Here is a 21,479-nt window from a genome sequence, read left to right on the forward strand (position 1 = left end):
AGTATATTTGGCATGACTATAGCTTGTGCTAAGTTACAAAATTGATGTTAAATAGTTTATCAGTGAAAGTACTTTCAATAAGAAGTTGTTATGTGTTTGATAGAAATAACTTCAGAAGTAGGTTGTCAATAAAGTTACACACTATCAACAACTTATGCTTAAATTTTTAACTGTTAATTGTTTAAGTCCAACAAATTATTATTCCAAAGGTATTAAGATATGGAGCATTAAAAATACATCAAGATGCCACTTGATAGGAAATAACAACTTATAATGTGTAGAAACTTTTTCATTGTATAGATTCTCAAATAAAGCTATGAGAGATTAAACACAAACATATTGAGATCAAGTTATTTATGCAGGAAACTAATTACAAAAATGATGAAGGTTTAGAACAATCGTAAATATTCCTTTATCATTTGCGAAGCTTCCCACAACCTTTTTTTTATTGTTTTCATCGACTAAGCACCAAAAATGCTAGATTAATTGATCAACTTTCCTAAATTTTCAGCGTCTAATAAGTTTATGAAGCTTTCATCCATAATTGTAACTCTAAGTATTACAAACAGACTAAAAGAAAGGTTTTGATTTTTAAGGAAGATGGTTGAAATAATATCATTTGTATTCCAAAATGAAACAGCCAAGATTGTCAGCATAGGTGATGGATTAATTTAGTGGAAACATTACTTCAATCTCATTATATCCTATATCAATTGGATTGATTTTTAAGATAAAAAAGAGATTATTCACAAAAAGAGATGAGAGAAAAATGGGGTTAAAAAAAGACATCAGAAAAGGAAAAAAAAAAAAGAAAAGAAAAGAGGGTAAAACGTTGAACAAGTTGAAGAAAAACAAGGAAAAGGGAGAAAATATCAATTGGATTAATCATGGGAGAAAAATAATGATGTCGAACAAGATTTACAAAGATAAACATCAATTGGTTTAATTTAGGATATAATATTATTTTTAAAGTTGCATCCTCAACCCATGCTTCACATATGTAATAGAGTAAGTATATTTGGCATGACTATAGCTTGTGCTAAGTTACAAAATTGATGTTAAATAGTTTATCAGTGAAAGTACTTTCAATAAGAAGTTGTTATGTGTTTGATAGAAATAACTTCAGAAGTAGGTTGTCAATAAAGTTACACACTATCAACAACTTATGCTTAAATTTTTAACTGTTAATTGTTTAAGTCCAACAAATTATTATTCCAAAGGTATTAAGATATGGAGCATTAAAAATACATCAAGATGCCACTTGATAGGAAATAACAACTTATAATGTGTAGAAACTTTTTCATTGTATAGATTCTCAAATAAAGCTATGAGAGATTAAACACAAACATATTGAGATCAAGTTATTTATGCAGGAAACTAATTACAAAAATGATGAAGGTTTAGAACAATCGTAAATATTATGATCCTTCATTAGAAAAAAATTGAGATCTTTATTATGAGAAATTTATATTAAATTTGATATATGTTATGATCTTTCATTATTAAAAAGTGAGATCTTAGTCTTGAGAAATTTATATTAACTTTGATATACGATAGTTATTAATTTTTTTAAATGTTTGTTTGTAGGTTTTGAAAATGTACTGTGGCATTCAAAATGTTAATTAAGGCATGAAGGTGTTAGATACAGAAACAAATTACGAGTGCATAATAAGAATTATATGCAGCGGAGCAAAACAATACAAATCTCTTACAAATATATGAGTTTTAATTATATATATATATATAACTGAAGTTAGAAGTGACTACAAAATACAATATCAAATACAAAAGAAGGTTACTTATATCATTATGCTATTGGACTCATCAGAGTGCGAAAACAACCATGCATTCAAGGTTTGTGGATCCACGGGATACTCATAGACTTCAATGGGTAGGTCAGCTAACGGTTCCTCACTATCTTCCTCATCTTAGGGGAGGGAGGGAGGGGAGACATGGAATGAGTGAGTTTCATATACTCAGTAACGAATTTAGTATTTCTTTAAACGTCTTAAGAAGTATTTTTACATAAAATTAAATTAATGATTATGTGATTTTTCCTGTTTGCATGTTTCATGTATGGTAGATCTAATAAATTGAATTGTTTTTTATTTTAAGCATGTTATGTGATTTATAGACATTTGATGATTTGAATGTAAATAAAATAATATGAAACCGGTAAGGTCACCTGGAAAATAATAAACAAAAAGAAAAGAAAAGAAAAATGGAATGAAGATCATGAATGGTCCAAAACATGTAACTGTATTAACATGCATAATGCATCAAGTGTCTCGTTAAGCTTTTTACCTCTGATGGGTATTTGTTTCTCTATCCTTATCCGGGGTATCTGTTTTCCCCTATCCCGATAGGCCTGCGCGCGGCGTCCCAGCGCGCCTAGGCCTTGTACGCAATAGGGTAACCTGGTGCCTACAGGCTAGGCTTGCAGCGTGCGCTGGGCGAGTGAGGCTCAATATCACCTCGGGTTGTGTGTTGCCGCCCACCTTGGGTGGCATACCGCCGGTTGAGGTGTCGCTGCCGGTGGAAGAGGTTTGTTTTTCCATTTTTTATGCCATGTCAAATCAAGCATCTTTCATTTTTTAACACTCTCTATCTTCACTAGATTTTACTACTTGGCGAAAATCCAACGACCCCCTGTTTTCTATAAATAGGGGTCCTTCTTCCCATTTTCTCCTCACCTCCATTCTTTCACTTTTTAAGAGAGAGAGAGAGAGAAAATGAGAAGATGAGAAGAAGAGCGGTGTAGGAGAAATTATCAAGATTTTGGTAAGAAATTTAATTTTTCTTTAAATGTTTTAAGGAGTATTTTTAGATAAAATTAAATTAATGATTATGTGATTTTGCATGTTTGCATGTTCCGTGTATGGTAAATCTGATAAATTGAATTATTCTTGATTTCAAATATGCTATGTGATTTATAGACACTTAATGATTTGCATGTAAATAAAATAATATGAAACCGGTAAGATCATATGAAAAAAAAAAGTGGAATGGAGCATGAATGGTCTGAAGCATGTAGTTGTATTGACATGCATAATGCATCAAGTATCTCGTTAGACTTTTTATCTATAAGGGGTATTTGTTTTCTTATCTCCTCCGGGGTATCTGTTTTCCCCTCCCCCATATGGCCTGGAAAAACGTAAAAAGACCACTCCCTGTGAATGATGGTGTACCCTTTGACAAGAGTGGTGACGCGAATATTTATGAAAGGTCACATTTGACTAAGTATTATCGTGACTGTAGAATATATAATATGACCACTATAATTGGTACGATCATGGTCATAGATCGTACTATAGTTTGGCTAGCCAAAAATGTACCTGAGCAAATTATCGTTATTTGTATCTAATCTGGTCATTCCACATAGATAGTCAAAAATCTGTATCTGCCCTCAAATATAGAAGTTGTAACAATTTCATAAAGTATAGCACGAAAATCTGAGCGTTTCATGATTTATTTGATTTTCTTTATTTTCAAATATGCTGTATGTTTTATTTTGATAGTTGTAACTATAACGTGATGTTTTTCTTTAAATAAATAAATTATTTTCATAAGGTAAGATAGGATTATGACGTAACCTAATGGTAAGTGTTTGTATTATAATTATTCACATTTTAAAACTTAATGATGTTATCTAAATATTATTTTTTTACTGAGCATATGCAACTCACTTTTTCCATGCCCTCCTCCCCTAGATAAAGAAGATAGTGAAGAACCGTCACCTGACCTACTCATTGAAGTCTATAAGGATCTTGGGGATCCATAAACCTTGAGTGCATGATCGTTTTCATACTCTGATAAGTCCAATAGCATAATGATAGACGTGGTTCTCTTTTGTATTTTGACATTATATTTTTCAGCCACTTCTGGCTTCAGTTATATATATGTAATTGGAACATATATATTTGTATCAGATTTGTATTATTTTACTCTGCTACATATAATTTTAATCATGCACTCGTAATATGTTTCTGTATCTGATACCCTTATGTCTTAATTAACATTTGGGATGTCACATGTACAGTTCAACTATCGTTAAAAAAAATAAACACATGAAGATCTTTAATGGACAATTGGGCAGAAATAAGAAATCAAGAAGATTTATATTAAGTGAAGGTAGCTTGAGTATGTAATAAAATGACTTAAAATTAAGACTCAAGTTAAAATTTTCAAATTTCTTTCCTTAATATTTTGGTCAATTTTTCTTGTGAATTTTTATGTGAAAAATAATTTTTCTTAAAATTTTGATATATGATAATCCTTAATATATATGGCTTTTAAAAAGAATTTCTCATACCTTTGGCACCAAGATCAACAAGCTTTTGTAAAAGAAGATGTGAGAAATTCTTTTAGTAGTTGAGTACTTGAGGAAAATTCTTGAATTGTGCAATATGACACCAAAATCGACAAGTATTCATAATAAGATGTGCAAAAAATACTCTTGCCAGTTAAGTGTTTGATGAAATACTTAGATGATAAAGCATAAAATCTTGTAAACAAGTATCTTATTAGAAATTATTGAAAGAAAGTGGAACTCTCAAGTCATTGGGTTGAGAAAAGATGTAAATACAAACTGGGGCAGAACCTATATAGATAATGTTTACATTCTCTCTTCCATTAACTCAATTATTTTTATAAGTATTTATTTCTTGTTGTAATGTGTTATATCGAGAGTATTAAATTTATTATTCCATTAATTAAAATATTGTAAAAATTTATAAAACCTAATTCACCTCCTCTTTGGTTGTGTTAGTCTATTGGGTCAACACTTAGCATACCATGTAAATCATTCTAAACCTAACAATTTCATTTAATTACTCAAATACTATTATATTTGCTACGCCTCCATACTCAATATGAGGCGTAATTCTTGTTCATGCCATTTTCATACAGTGGGCTCATAAAATTTATATATGCATAAATAAAAAAATATAGTACAACCTAGTATCTCATGTGATATATACAATAATTATATATACAAAATATGATATCAAAATTTAGAGTTTAATAAAATAAAACGAAAATTTCTCGAATATGCACAAATTATACAAAAATAAGAACCCTTTTTTATAGGTTCTACTCGTCTAGCAGTAGTACCGGCTCTTCATTCTTCTTTGAAAAATATCAGGGTAAAATTTAATGAGCTTCATCAACTCAATAAATATTTATGTCCTTTCAACTCAGATAAGATTTAATGCAAAACACACAATATGAGACAAATACAATAGTGATGTTTCAATACAAAATTTATTTATTCTTTTCATTATTTCATTAAATGTATATTCACATACTCTCGAAAGAACATAGATACACTCAAATATCAATTATCATCTTGAAACATAATTATATACACACTCGAAAGGTCATTTCTAAGGTTTTTATCGCACGATTCCATTTATGTCGTCTCGAGGAAAGGTGAAATGGATCCCCCCATCATATGGATAACATACACACAAATCTTATAATGGCCACAACAGGTACATTTGCTAGGTGACCTATACTCACAAATACCTATCAACATCTAGATTATATTTCAGACTCTATCCATGTGCAGGTTCACCATACCCGCTAAATTTTAGCCACACACACACTCTCCTCCTCGATTCAGACTAAATGAGAAGGTATTCAGGGTCCCTATCCTATTCACTCCTACCCTCTCATTCCAAAAGTCTTATCTATTTAAATCTTATTCTGTTTTTCTCTGAATTTTATTTAATTGATCATTTCATCACCTCAATTATTTCTTTTCTTTTCTATTTTTACTTTTTTATTTTATTTTTTTCAATTTTTCACTTAATTAGAAATTTTCTTAATTCTAAATTTCTTATCTCATCACAGTCTAAATAAATTCTCAGTGTTTTGGGTATGTTGTATAGTTTCGTTTCCTCATAATTTCCAATTGCTTAGGTTCACTGGTCATAAATTTGGATTCTATTTTTTATTGAAAATTGGGTCAGTGTCCCTTCAAATTTAAAAATTCATAATTTAATAAAATAAATACAATTTTTTGAAATTCAAACCCAATTAAAATTTAAAATTACTTACACTCCTATACGTTTTTTCCGAATACGCTTGAATGCCCAAATTTTCTGTATACATACGACATAAATTAATCAACGTACCTTGAAATACTAAACAAAATTAATTTAATTAATTTTCGAGTTCCAATGACAACCCAACAGAATACCTAAAATTTTCGGGATCCGTACCCGAAAAATCTTTTGGCTTCCCTTTCGGCAGATCGTACGTATTTTCGTTTTCGAGGAAAACTTTTCAGCTTTTCGAACGGTGAGTCAGAATCCCAAAAGGTGATTTTGGCCTACATTCCTGTGGAGGACCCTTCGGCTTCTATGGTGGATGGGTTTTCCCCATTTCCGAGGAAACCTCCTCAATTCCCGTGTAGGTGGGTACCCCGACTGAGCTCGTGCGGCCAACCCGACACCGGTCCTGCTCCACCGCCGCTCAAACCACCACTAAAACACAGAAAACAAAACGGTTTACCTTTGGTGTGAGAGATTCGGCCTCGGCTTGGCTCTCAGTCACCCCGCGACTCTTTAGCTTGTTTGAGTTACGAATGTGATTTTCTTAAACCTATAAACCGATTAGTAAAAGGAATAAAAGAATCTAATGAAATAAAAAAAATTATCAGAAAATAGAGATGAAAGGGATGAAACTTACCAATTTTTTGGACACCAATGCTGCGACAGTTCAGCTTTGGATTTCGTCATCACACAAAGCTCCTCAGCCGCTATTTCTTTTCCTTTTTCTTCCTCCTTCGTGATTCTCTCTCTCTCCTCTCCCATTGCGCGACCGTTCACAGCTTTCCCTCTCTTCCCACTCGACCGCCCCCTTTTTCCTTCGCTTTCTCTCTTTTCTTTTCCCTTCCCCTCTTCCCTTTCGGCCTCTCTCTCTTTTCTCATTCGGCTTCCCTGCGCGACACCCTTTCTTTCTTCTCTCCCCAATTGCCTATCTCTCTTTCTCCCTTTCTCTTTTTCGGTTTCTCTCCCAAATAAAGGAAACTCCAATCTCTTTCCCTTTTATACCCGTTCCCTCAGCCGTTAGATCTCACAAGCTCGATCTGGACCGTCCATTTTCTTTTAAATCTCTTCAATCCGATCTCTTCAAGCGGTCCAATCTGGGTTGTCCAATTTTTTTAATTTCCTTCACCCCCTTTCACTTCCCTTTATTTATGTTTTTATCCACTTTTTTTTCTAACATACTTTCATTTTGGTCTTTAAAATTAATTAAAAGCTCCAAAATTTAAAAGTTCTTTTATTTACATCCAAACTCCAAATTTATTTTTTATTTATATATATTTTTTTTAAGTAGATATTTCAATATTCACTAAAATCCTTTGAAGAACATGGTTAACGTCACGACCAAAATGACTCATTAAGATAAAATATGAAGTCCATATTTACTAATTTTATAAGAAACCAAATTCATAATTTGTTAACTTGATATAGTAAGAAAACATATATGTTGTATAAAAATAATGTTTGCCATTGACTAGAAGTCTTCTGAGTTATTGCATATTTTATGATATAATATATTTTGTGGTTGATAAATTTTTTATAGATATATTTCTCCTTGATTTATTACTTAAAGAATCTCTAAGATAAATAAGATTCACCTAGGACCGAGAACAAATTAGGTTCAACATTAATGATTAATTCAATTTTGACTTGTTTAAAATTGAACTTAAATCTAAGCTGAAAATTTAAAGAAATCCTAATTTAATTATATAAGACGAATATAAATTTTAAACTATTTTGAAAAGAAAGTTAATAAAAATATTCGAGAAGATATTTACTAGAGTTAAAATTATTTTGAGTTAAATTTTAGTATTAATTTAGTATAATATAAATATAAATAAAATTAAGAATTAATTTAAATTTTAAATAAAAATTTATATATTTTAATAATTAAATAATACTTATATATAAATAATAGTATAATTAATAATCTTCTAATAAAAATAAATATAAATGTATAACTAAACTTGAATTCACACAAAAAAATATTAACTATTTAATTCATAAATAATTAATAATATTTAATTCAATAAAAATGTTAAGAACAAAAAAATAAAAATTGATGATTCTCTCGATATGTACTGTTTGTCTCTTTATTACACAAGAGGACCCAGCCTACACGTTTGGCTACCCAATTTGAAAATTCTGAAGGTGACCAAGACCATTCCAAAAGAAGTGAATAGTTCTGCGCTCTCTCTATCATTTCCACACTTTCACCCCTCTATATATACCACCAGCTTCCAGCCGCATTCATCATAAACACGCAACAGGGTGCCTACCAAGCTTTAATAACTCTGCAGATTGTTTGGTGATGTTTAATTACTGATTTGATCTCCTGCTTTCTTCTTTCTTGTTATTAATTGCTAGTTACAGCGAAGCAATAACCCAAAAGAAGAAAATCCATTGTAGTTCTTTGCAATAGTGACTGAACCAGGTTGCCAAAAATGAAGTTTGGGAAAGAATTTGAAGCACAGCTGGTGCCGGAATGGCAACAAGCCTACATGGACTACGCTAGCCTGAAGAAGATTTTGAAAGACATACAGCGTTTTAAGCAAAGAAACAAGCCGCCGCCGGGTACTGCTAATACCGCGGCTGGTTTGAAGAGGAAGCTAACGCTTTACAGAGCATTCAGTGGGTTAACCCAGAGGACCCACCAGCCCCTCACTCCTAGTGCCGACATTGAGAAGCAAGTCATCTTGATTCATCCCGTCAACAGGGATGGAGCCGAGAGCTATGAGACTACCTTCCTCATGGCGTCGGACGAGGGCGGGGAGTACGAGCTTGTCTACTTCAGGAGGCTAGACGATGAGTTCAACAAGGTGGAAAAGTTTTACAGGTCGAAAGTAGAGGAGGTGCTCAAGGAAGCTGCCATGTTGAACAAGCAAATGGATGCTTTGATTGCTTTCAGAATTAAAGTGGAGAACCCGCAAGGATGGGGTTGGCAGGACAGGTCAGTGGAGATGACCCGTCTTGCTTCTGATGTTGCTTCTTCTGCTGCTGCTTTGGCGGCTTCCATGCCAGCTGGGGCTAGATCGAGTAAGCTTCTGTAAATTCCTTAAAATCCCTCTAGCAAAGCTTCTTTCTAAACCCAATTTCTTGACCTTCTTCGTGTTTTGTTTTGCAGGTAGATTTCACATGGATATTATTGAAGAGGGATCCAGCAAGGAAGGCCATGACTCGGCCGAGGATGATAAAGAGGACGAGACAGAGAGCAGTAACAGTATAGCCAATAAACCAGAAGCCAAAGCACAGGTTCCGAGGAGCAGAGCAAGACCAGCTCCACTCGAAATACTTGACCGGGTGAAACTGAACAACACCCTCGAGACTCCCCGCTCCACCATTAAAACTGTCCTCAAGGTCCCTGAGAACACCGAGCTCAAGTTCAGTAGGGAAAATCTGAAGAAAGTCGAGGCACGGCTTAAGCGTGCATTCGTTGAGTTCTATCAAAAGCTCCGGCTTCTTAAAAGTTTTAGGTACCACTTGGTCTTCTATTATGCTTCCCATTCCTCCATTTCTGTTAATGGTGACTTAGGGCTGATTGCGCCTCTTTTTTTTTACACTCTGTTGGGCTTATGTGTGATACAGCTTTTTAAATACCTTGGCATTTTCAAAGATCATGAAGAAATATGATAAGGTGAAAAGGCTTAAACTTGTCGTTCTTAACTTGGGATTCATTAGCTTTCCAATTTGGGCATCTGTGACTTGGTTTTCTCTCATTCATGCAGATAACTTCCAGAAATGCGTCAAAATCTTATATGAAAATGGTTGATAATTCATATCTTGGAAGCTCTGAGGAGGTTGGTTTTTTCATACTTGTGTTGTAGTTTGAGATTATTACAGTCATAAAAATTAAAGTTCAACCATTTTTAAAGCATTAATACATGGAGTACTATAATGAATTACTGATCAGGCTCTTGTTCTTATTTCAGGTTACTAAGCTTATGGAGAGGGTTGAAGCAACCTTCATCAAGCATTTCTCCAACTCAAACCGCAGCAAAGGCATGGGCATATTAAGACCAACATCAAAGAGAGAAAGACACAGAACAACTTTTTCTACAGGTAAGGTTTTTATGGAAACGTTTTTTCAACTCCAACGATGGTTCTTCATGTTGGGAATCTGGGGATGTTTACTTTCTATTAAAAAGCTCATAAGGAAGTCAATTTCAGGTTTCCTTGCGGGCTGCACATTTTCTCTCATACTAGCTCTTATTTTGATTGTACGAGCCCGGAATCTGTTGCATATGGAAGGACAGAAAATTTACATGGAAGCTATGTTTCCCCTTTATAGGTAATTACAACTAATGTCTCACCCAAGATACATTCAAGTTCAGTAGTAAATTAGTCCCTGTGTTTAAGCAAGTTATGATACAACTTTGCAGTTTGTTTGGATTCATTGTTCTTCACATGCTCTTGTATGCTGCCAACATTTACTACTGGAGGCGATACCGGGTAAATTATGCCTTCATATTTGGCTTCAAGCCTGGAACCGAGTTAGGCTACAGACAGGTTCTTCTTGTGGGTTTTGGTATTGGAACATTAGCACTAGTTTGTGTGCTCTCAAACCTTGACATGAAGATGCACCCAAAAACTATGGATTATGAGACATTTACCGAGCTGCTTCCTTTGATCTTGCTTCTGGTATGTCCAAAATTATCCAATTCTCCAACACAATCCAATCCAAATTTAATTGAAAGTGTATACTTAACTGTCTTCTATTGGTTTGCTCCCCAGGTTCTAGTCATTATTTTGTTCTTGCCATTTAACATCTTGTATCGCTCAAGTCGTGTGTTCTTCCTTACTTGCTTGTTTCACTGCATCTGTGCTCCCCTCTACAAGGTAAAGCTGATGGCTCCGGACTTGTAATGAAAGATGAGAAAAATTTATATCAAAGACTGATAAACTTTAGCTGCTCTGCAGGTTACATTACCAGATTTCTTCCTGGGAGACCAATTGACTAGCCAAGTGCAAGCCATTAGAAGCCTTGAGTTCTACATATGCTACTACATTTGGGGAGACTTTAAACATAGAGAAACAAACACTTGCAAGGACAGCACTGTGTACAAGACCTTCTTTTTCATTGTTGCTGCGATTCCTTACATGTTTCGCCTCAATCAGGTATAACATGAATCCTGTATTGATGAATTCATGTAGTGCTATTTGAGTATCATTGATTTGGATTGAGTTTAGACAGCTTTTTATGGATGACAGTTGAAACCAGTACAATTGTTGTTCTTGGAGAATAACTTATGAGAAATTGTAAAACTTTTAATTAGCAAAAAAGTTGCAGTGCCTGTTTACGTTGGTGTTTAGGTTGGTAGTAGAGTCAACATTAACTGACAATGGTCACCTTATAGATTTGATTGCTTAACCAAATGTGTATCATCCTATTGTTTTCAGTGCCTGAGGCGGCTCTTTGAAGAGAAAGATCCTCTGCAGGGATACAATGGAGTGAAATATTTCTTGACGGTTGTAGCAGTTTGCTTGAGAACAGCTTACAGTCTCAACAAAGGGATCATTTGGCGAGTTTTAGCTGCATTTTTCTCGGTCGTTGCTGCAGTATTTTGTACATATTGGGACTTTGTTTATGACTGGGGACTGTTGAACCGGCACTCTAAGAATGCTTGGTTGAGGGACAAACTCCTTGTTCCTCACAAGAAAGTATATTTTGGAGCCATGGTAAGTAACCAAAGTTGGATTCCATTAAATGTTGATGTGTTTGTCGATGACAAATATGTAAGCAAGTTTGATTGGTTGCAGGTGTTGAATGTTCTGCTTAGGTTTGCTTGGTTGCAAACTGTATTGGATTTCCGCTTTTCTTTCATGCATACGCAAACCCTGATCGCCGTTGTTGCGAGTCTTGAGATCATTCGTCGTGGTGTGTGGAATTTCTTCAGGTAATAAGCAGGATGTTTTGCAATTGAATTGCTATTTATTTAAGCTGTTTTCCAAGTTATTGAAGTTTGTGTTTGATGTTTGAACAGGTTGGAGAATGAGCATTTGAATAATGTTGGAAAATATCGTGCATTCAAGTCAGTGCCATTGCCATTCAACTATGATGAAGATGATGATCACGAGGAATAGATTGTTATAACAATCTGCAAATTAATGAAAAATCAGAAACAGGCACTGGTGAGAATATATATATATATATATATATATATATATGCGCTAACAAGTAGGGGAAGCACGTGGGTGGAAATTGTAGCTAATAACTAACCTGTAAGTGGGGAACGTGTGAAGTTGGGAGTTGTGGGGTTTCCTGGCAGCAGCCTGCCTTGTCTTGAAGATTTTAATGTTGATGTATTTTGTTTTTCCTGTTTTCTTTTTCGAGTTTTATCAGTATTTTGTTGTAATGGTGTATAAATTTTTAAATGAAGATAATGTCAAAATTTTAGATTCATGTCCTGAAAGATGGTGTTCTGTAAAATGAATGAATAAAACTAAATAGGGTAGTAGAAAGAAAAATAAAATATATATATATATATATATATAAAAAAATCTTTTATACTATTTTATATTTATGTTTTTTAATAAATAAAACAATGTCAATTTCTTCCGTACAATTCCTAAGATATTTCTTTATGATAAAAAAAAAAAAAAAAAGATTAAAAAAAAATCTGACCGCACAAAAGATAATATTAATAAGAAATTACTGAATATTTAATTTAATTGCAATTGATGTAACGTATTTTTATAATTAAATAAAATAAAAATTACAACATAGTAAAATAGAAATGATAATATAATTAAGAATAAATATGATAAGAACAGATTAGATTTTGGAAAATGAAAGCAATTGAGCTTTGAGGAAAATTGATTGAAAATATATCACTGAAATGAATTTGGCAATTATAGAGACAAGAATAGTTCATTAACAGGCTATATTTCACGTGCGTAATAAATTCTTTGGGTCAGCAGCCATAACCCCCACCTACTTCAACTTATGAACTTATTTTTGTTATACTATACACAATTTATTGTCATTCTTGATGTATTTATAAATAATTGTATAAATTATAGAAAAATTAGTTTTTAAAATTATTACAGTCTAATCTCTCTATTCTGTCTTTTTTTTCACCTCTAAAAAGAATTTATTTAGAAAAACAAGAAAAAAAAAAAAAAAAAAAGAGCAACTTGTCCTTTACTTGTAATTTTGATGTCTGCGATTAACTTACTAAACTAAATTAAAAGTAGCAACTTTGCTAAGTTGTAATTGAATCAATTTTGTTTTCCAAATATTGAGTATGGTTAGAATTCTTCTGCAAAAACTTCATTTTGTTCTTTTCATAATTATTGTAATTAAGCCTCTAATGTCCATTTAATCTAATTCAGTTATTCAATTAGATTTGATGATACGTTTTTTAACAGAGCATCCTCTTGTGCCAACCATATCATTAATAATTTGATGATACGTTTGAATTTTCTGAAAAATTTAACTTAAATCAAACCTACTATTCCAAAGTTTTAAGTTTATCTTGTTATTTTTCAACCCAAACTGATCCACTTTCAATTTGGATTGAGACTTATTATTAATGATTTTATATCTATTATAAATTATTTATTTCTAAAGTAAGTAAGTAAGTAATTAAGATTTATACTCAATAAGATAAAAAATTAAAATATGTATTGTAAGATAATTTTAATGGTTAAAATAATTCCTACAAAATTAATTAGGCCAAATACTATTTAAACCTCTGTATCATTATTTTTTATTCAAATTTGCCCTTATATAATTTTTTTTTTTTTTTCTCTTTTGGTCATTCTACTTTTAAAAATTATTTGCATTTCATGTCCATTAATTTCTGTAAACATTATTAACACATTTGTGGCATGATATTAAATTTAACATATAATTTCATTTGATCATATGTTTTTTCAAGATAAAATTTACATGACATATGACATGTAAGAATAATTTAATTTTTAATTGTTTTTAAATAAAAATTTCGAAAAAATTAAAAACTTAAAATAAATTTCCAATATTAATCCCAGTTCAAGTATCGGTTACAAATGGTGGCAACTGCAACTAGATCCGTGCCAGCACCGATATCATTAGCTGCAAATACTCTTGAAGAAAAATCTGTAGAAAGGGAAAAGCAGAAGGACTGCACGAGTGTCGTCTCCATGGGGAAAGCCCAAGACATGAGTTTTGTCACGCACCATACCATGTCTTATAAAGTAATGATCGGAGCATACTTACTTAAATTACATAAACTCGAGTTAAATAAAATAACTTAATTTTATTAATCATAAAAAAATTAAAGAAATGTTACATCTCTTAAATGTAAAATATAAAAATATGTATGAGACTCTAAATTTCCTTATTTACATTACTAAACAAAAGTACGAAACAGTAACCTTAATATCAAAGTCTAACTTCAGAAATTTACTCCATATCACCACTCACTCTACAATAATACCTTTAGTACCAGGAGGGTGATAGGGAGAGGTGAGATAAAATATCCTAATAAGTGATATTATGAAATCATAACATAATACATGCAATATATATAGTTTATTTATACACAACAAAATATATATCGTATAATCTTTTTAAAACATATACGAATCAGAAGACGAAAGCACAAATTAGAAAACAGATTCATGTTGTATACTTCATCACTATTATGTAGGATCAATTGGTTACCATATATTTTGCGTAGGCACAGATACTTATCATTGGTTCTCTATGTACTTGAACACGGAATGACAAACATGAGTACTTTAAGAGCAAATGTGAAAGAAGAAGTGAAAGAGAAGAAAACGGATGTAATGTTAAGTTCTAAATATATATATGTTTCAGAATGCAACATTTACTTAATTTTACAAGCAATTAAAAGTTGATAGCATTTTGATCGTGAAGAAAAATTTATCACAATAAACTTTCGTACTCGATTGGTGATATTCAATATTTTTACTCATTTACCGATTAAATTTGATTTGTCCACCAGCTTCTTTACCTTTTCTGTATACGGCTGCAATTCTCAACCAGTGAGTTGTGAGCTCTAACTTTCAGATGAAATTGGTAATATCTTGTTAAGAATAATTTTGATTGATGTATATTTAATTGAGTATTACAATTATATATATAGTTTTTCTTGAACGGAAATAAAATAAAAAATTAATTATAATTAATTGCAAATTATATAATTTTATCATTTAATTTGATTTACTTCCTTTTTAATAGCCTTATTTATTTCTACTTTAACATTATGATTTGTTTCCTCTATAATACTATGATTTCTTTCCTTTTTAACACCTTAATTTACATTTTCTTTAATATCATGATTTTTTCTAAATCTCTTCTAATGACAATTAATTAGCAATATTTTAAACCGTGTTAAATAAAAATATTTATTAAAAAACAATTTGAGAAAATAAAGATTAATATAATACAAAAAGAAGATACAAAGACCAAATCAGAAAATTTTGAAGAATGGAAGGGTTATTTTACAATTTTTCTCATGTAGACACACACACACACATAACAATCCTAAATTTGAATGTATCTGAAGACATAATCAATTTTTTATATGATGTTACTGATAAGACCTCAATGCAAATAATCATAATAAACTTTTTATTTTTAGATTTTTAGATAAAATTTTAGAATTGATTAATAATTAATCTTAAACTACTAAAGGGCTTACAAGCCTTTCATTAGAAATTTTCAACAACCTTCACGATTCTTTTTATTTCTAAACTTTTAGATAATTTTTTTAATCAGCTAATGACTAAAACAATTAATTTCAAAATTCTCAAGTATATTAAAACCGCAATCATTTTTCCCCGCCATTTAATTGCTACTAAAGTTTAGTTTTTGCTGAAGCAGTATAATTAAATCATTTCCTTAGATTAGTTAATGTGTGTATATATATATATATATATAATATAATGCCATAATAAATGTTATCGATGCCACAAACTATGGTTGTATCCATGGGCAAAGACCAAGGCATGGGTTTAAGCGGCAAGGAGAGTAAGAGTTCACACCACTACTCTTCCAAGCGACTTTCCATCTCTCTTTGAGGCTTCTACTGACAAGCACAAGAAGAAAAACAAGGGCCAAATCCTTGCCCTTGCTGAGTTCACGTGTAACAGCCCCGGAAATTTAAAATGGAATGTATATTAAAAATATCAAATACGGAAGCGAAGTCAAAAATTCGATTAACATTCCTTACACTAAAACCAAAAACGTGCTCACAATATAAAAGATCAAACTACCTAAAGGAGAAACTTGAAAGTAAAAGCTACAAATATGACTATAGAGTCTTTAGGCGTCCCCTTTGTCGTCCTCTTGCGGAACCGGCTCGGGAACAATGTCTTCCTGATCTGAAATGATTAAATAAGGAATGAGCTACACTAGCCCAGTAAAGACATCACGATATCTCACCGTCACGGAGGTAAAGGTGGGTAGAAAACACAAAAAGACCAATGGAGCATAATTTACAACAAAACCTTTTATCAATAATAAAACTTTTACCATTCACTTACCTCGGTGAAATTCATAAGACAATATACGAAAACAATAACATCATCATCATCATGAAATCATATATAAACTATATAACGTAATACTTATCAAGCCTTTCGTAATTCAATCGTTACACAATATATTTTCCTCATTTACCAGCCCACTAGTATCCATGGGGATCCATAGGGGTTCCGCTACCCGTTAACCCTTAACACTTGAAATTATATTCCAGGGCCGTCCCCATACCCCGTCCGGTATGGGCGCCAAAACTATAAACCTCATTACCCCGTCCGGTATGAGGGTGAAACGGGCCGTCCCCATACCCCGTCCGATATGGGCGCCAAAACACATAAGATCTCCATACCCCGTCCGGTATGGGAGACCACAATTCCGGTAGGGTTCCCTACGGATCCGGTCCGTCCACCATCTCCCAGGATATCTAGTCAGGCTGACCACATTATACAATTACTCATTTACATAATCTTTCATTCTCCTTTCCCTCAGTCAGCATTATCAATCCACATACAAACAAGCAAAACGGTAATTTATGCCAAACAGACAATATATAGCATCAATATCCCAGTCATTCAATCCATAATTAGTAAAACAGTAAAATATGCACACGAAACTATAAAATGAAAAATATTAAACCTCATACTGCATTTAAAACTGTAAAACAGGCCAAATAACAGTTAACCGACAAACACACTAGACTCGGGCTCCATTAGCGACTTTAAGCAATTTCACACATTCGTTGGTTCATGAAATACCGTTTTATCATTTATTGAACTTTAATACCGTGATAGAAAATAGGGTGAGGGGTCCTTACACGTTTCGGGGTCTGAACACGGCTTCACAGTGCGCTTACAGGCTGTCCCTAATTTTCCCTGAATTTTTTCCGAGGAACTGAAACGCATTACTGGTACCTGCACGTGTTCCAAAAAATCTCAAATTAGGCTCAGGGCCCCTTTCGGCCAATATCGCATTTCTGGCACGGCGGCGATTCGCCTCGGTTTGGCCGTTTTCAGCCGTTTCCAGTCGAATTCGGCCACACTTGCATCAATCCTTGCAATTAAACAACTCTAGAGCCCTCGGGGGGCAAAAAAATTACGGAAAACCGAAGCTTACCGGCGGCGGTGCTCTCGGGTGCGGCGGCTCTCCGGTGAAGTTCGTGTTTTGGTGATTCGGCTCCGATCAACTTGTAGAGAAAAGAATGATGATCACGGTGATATAAAAATTGCATTAAACGGAGGCCGGGAAGGGCCTCATCGGAGGCAAAAACCGAGGGGCGCGGCGGCGCCGCTGGGCTTCGGCCGGGATTTTGGCTCCGATTTAGCCACAGGAGAAATCAGCGTGGAAAAACGAGTCGGGGGTATGAAATTTACCTCGATCGGCGGTCGAAAATCCCTCCGGTGCGGCAGTGGGTGGCGGCGGCCGGCTTCTGGTTCGTCTTCTCCGGCGAGGGCAGGCGGCTAGGGTTTGTGGTCTGGTGTGTGGGTCTTATTTATACCCTTTTGCCTTTTGATCTCAGCCGTCCATTTTGATTTAATCTGGGCCGTCCGTTTTTGATTGAATCTGGGCCGTCCGTGCGATTGCATCTGGGCCGTCCGATCGCACGTTCGATCTGGACCGTCCGATCGCGCATACGCGGATCGCCAACGTGGCCCGTCCCGGATCGACGTGGTCTTGCCACGTGGCAGATCCCGGTTGGCCGGGACTGCTGACTGGGTCTGCTGACGTGGCTGCTGACGTGGCCCCCCCCCCTTTTTTTTTTCTCTTCTTCTTCAATTTCCCGGGCGCTACATCACGACATTTGGCTCTTCTAAACCCTTGTCATGCCCCGATCATCTCACCCATAAAGAGCTCCTCTACAGTTCATGCCAAAGCTCCGCTGAGAAGTTCGATGCTCATGGCTCCGTGGTAGGTTTAAGTCCTATAGTTGCAACAATATTGATTTGTCGAATTTTAGATGAGAATGACTTCAATTTTTTTAAAAAAACTTTTATTAAAAGACAGTAAAAGTATAAATTACTTTACTAAATTTAATGTGAAAAATTATTTAATAAAATAATCTCACCAACTAAATCTGGTGACACATAATAAATATATTAACGATGTTAATAAATATTAATTGATAAAGAACTAGTGTGAATAACGGTGAAAGAAACCAAAAAAGCAACAAAAGTCATAAAAGCTTTAAAGTAAAAAAAAAAAATACATAGACCAAATTAGTATTTAAGCTAGTTAAATATAAATTAATTAATTTTTTATTATTGTAATATTTACTAATAATTTTACAAAATAATTTTTAAAAAAATGTTATGTCGATTTTGTAGTCCGTTGTAAATCACAAGCAAAAGGATGAGCCGATTGTGCCACATCCTTAAATATGTATATGTATATATGAAAACATTGAAATAATGCAAACTTTTATATATACATACAATATAAGGTTTAGCGGTTTTAGATTAAATTCAAAGTAAATCCACAATACTTCGTGGTCATTAGATAATTAATTATATCTCTATTTGTGTATGTATATGTTTTGAATTCAATAAGATGTTACCGGTCTCATCTAAAAATGAGAGCTCCTAACTCTTTGGTTGAAAATTACACCCATATGCAGAAAAAAGTGAAGAAGCAGGTGCAACAAATCAAAATTCAACCGCTAAAGGAGCAGAAATGTTAATCACCAATCAAGTACAAAAGATCTTAAGACAAGTTTCTCTTCCAATTAAAGTAATGTTGGTTTTGACGATCTCATTTGAATTTATTAAAAGCTGCATTTTTTAATCAAAAGACAGGGAAGGATTTGATAGCAAAGATGAAAAAAGAAGTAAAAGAGAAGAAAACAGGTATAACGTTAAGTTCTGAATATATATCTATTTCAGAATGCAACATTTACTAAAATTCACAAGCAATTAAAAGTTGACAACATTTTGACCGTGAAGAAAATCTACCGCGACAAACTTTCGTACTCGATTGGTGATATTCAATATTTCTACTCATTTACCGATTGAATTTTGATTTGCCCACCAACTTCTTCACCTTTTATACATACGACTGCACTTTTCAACCAGTGAGTTGTGAACTCTAATTTTCAGATGAAAGTAGTGATATCTTGTTAAGAATAATTTTGATTGATGAATATTACAATCATATATATATATATAGGTTTTTTTAGAAGGGAAAGAAAATAAAAAATTAATTGTAATTGATTGCAAATTATACAGTTTTATCATTTAATTTGATTTACTTCCTTTTTATAGCCTTATTTATTTCCGCTTTAACGTCCTGATTTTTTTTCTTTTTTAATACTATGATTTCTTTCCTTTCTAACAACTTAATTTTCTTTTTCTTTAATATCGCGATTTTCTCTCCCCAATCTCTTCCAATGACGTGGTGTTAAAATAAAAGAATTCTTACTCATCGAAGACGAGTCAAACTCCACGTGGCTCATCACATGACATTAAATTAGCAATATTTTAAACTGTGTTAAATAAGAATATTTATTCAGAAACAATTTGGGAAAATAAAGATTAATATAATATAAAAAAAAGAAATAAAGACCAAAGGAGAAAATTTTGAAGAATGGAAGGGTTATTTTACAATTTTCTCATGTAGACGCACGCACGCGCGCACACACACACACACACACACAACAATCCTAAATTTAAATGTATCTGAAGACATAATCTATTTTTTATATGATGTTACTGATAAGATCTCTATGTGAAGTTTTAAATAATCATAATAAACTTTTTACTTTTAGATTTTTAGATAAAATTTTATAATTGATTGATAATTAAAATAATTAATCTTAAAATTCTAAAGTGCTTACAAGTCTATCATGAGAAATTTTCAACAATCTTCATGATTCTTTTTACTTTTAAATTTTTAGATAATTTTTTTAATCAACTAATGACTAAAACAAATGATTTCAAAATTCTCAAGTATGTTAAAACCGCAATCATTTTTTATGCCATCTAATGCTACTGAAGTTTAGTTTTTGCTCAAGCAATATAATTAAATCATTTCTTTAGATTAGTTAGTGTATATATATATATATAGACATCGAGCTCCAAGATCTAAAACGCAACGATTTATATGTCTCCCAATTTCTCTACAAAGCCAAAGCTCTAGTTGATGAACTTGCCTCAGCCAGTCGTCAACTCTCCCTTGCAGAGTTCAATGCGATTATCTATCGTAATATTGGACAAGAATTTAATGGAATCATCATTGCACTCAACATGAAGCTTGAACCAGTTCTATTTCATGAGCTCCATAATGAGTTTTTTGCCCATGAAATTCTGATAAAAAGCATTCAGGATTCCCCCATCACCAACATTGTTTAAAAGACCCCTTATTCCATTGGTGATATCAAATAACCTCAGCTATCTTCCAATTACAACAGGTTCTCTCAATCCAAACGCAAAGGACCATGCCAGATATGTGATTACAGAAACCATACGGTTGATCACTGTCGCAAAAGATACACTCCAAGATAACCTGTTCCAACACAAGCAAACCTCACCTATGCTAATTCAAGAATGAGGACTACTGCTTCTCATTACAATATGGACTCCTATCAAGGTGCTCAATACTTACCATGAAATCCCGGATACAACAGCTTTCCATCATATTACTCCAGATATTGTCTCTCTCAGTATCGTCAATGAATATATTGGGGGTGACCATCTAAGGGTTGACAATGGCCAAAGTATGCAAATTACTCACTCTGGTAAAACAACTTATCATTATTATCCTCATAAATTTCAATTAAATAATGTCCTACATGTCCCAAAAATTATATAACCTTTGCTTTCTGTTCACAAATTCACAAATGATAATCACTACTTCTTTGAGTTTTGGCCGTCACACTTTCTTGTTAAGGATCAGGTGACTAGGAGAATCCTCATACGAGGACCCAGTGAAGACATAATCTATGTACTGCG

General features: G+C 33.2%; 1 protein-coding gene across 1 annotated transcript; it reads left to right on the plus strand.

Moving 5' to 3' along the window:
* The first annotated feature begins 8,198 nt into the window (after nucleotides 1–8,198).
* On the plus strand, nucleotides 8,199–12,450 carry LOC110822170 (phosphate transporter PHO1 homolog 3-like). Its single transcript, XM_088213233.1, has 12 exons — nucleotides 8,199–9,086; nucleotides 9,175–9,523; nucleotides 9,636–9,684; nucleotides 9,776–9,847; nucleotides 9,980–10,109; nucleotides 10,218–10,338; nucleotides 10,430–10,688; nucleotides 10,782–10,886; nucleotides 10,968–11,165; nucleotides 11,448–11,726; nucleotides 11,808–11,944; nucleotides 12,032–12,450. Exons 1-12 carry the CDS (start codon nucleotides 8,495–8,497, stop codon nucleotides 12,129–12,131), a joined length of 2,391 nt encoding a protein of 796 aa, XP_088069359.1. The 5' UTR covers nucleotides 8,199–8,494; the 3' UTR covers nucleotides 12,132–12,450.
* Nucleotides 12,451–21,479: the final 9,029 nt, after the last annotated feature.

This window comes from Carica papaya, chromosome 2, assembly GCF_054855325.1.
Source record: "Carica papaya isolate Zhongbai chromosome 2, ASM5485532v1, whole genome shotgun sequence".
Classification (NCBI taxonomy): Eukaryota; Viridiplantae; Streptophyta; class Magnoliopsida; order Brassicales; family Caricaceae; genus Carica; species Carica papaya.

Bases quoted from the DNA above. Each gene is read 5' to 3' on its own strand.
- LOC110822170 (XM_088213233.1), top strand. From the start codon at position 8,495: ATGAAGTTTGGGAAAGAATTTGAAGCACAGCTGGTGCCGGAATGGCAA. The intron at 9,848-9,979 runs GTTGGTTTTTTC...TTCTTATTTCAG, and splicing joins ATCTTGGAAGCTCTGAGGAG to GTTACTAAGCTTATGGAGAG. The intron at 11,166-11,447 runs GTATAACATGAA...TATTGTTTTCAG, and splicing joins ACATGTTTCGCCTCAATCAG to TGCCTGAGGCGGCTCTTTGA.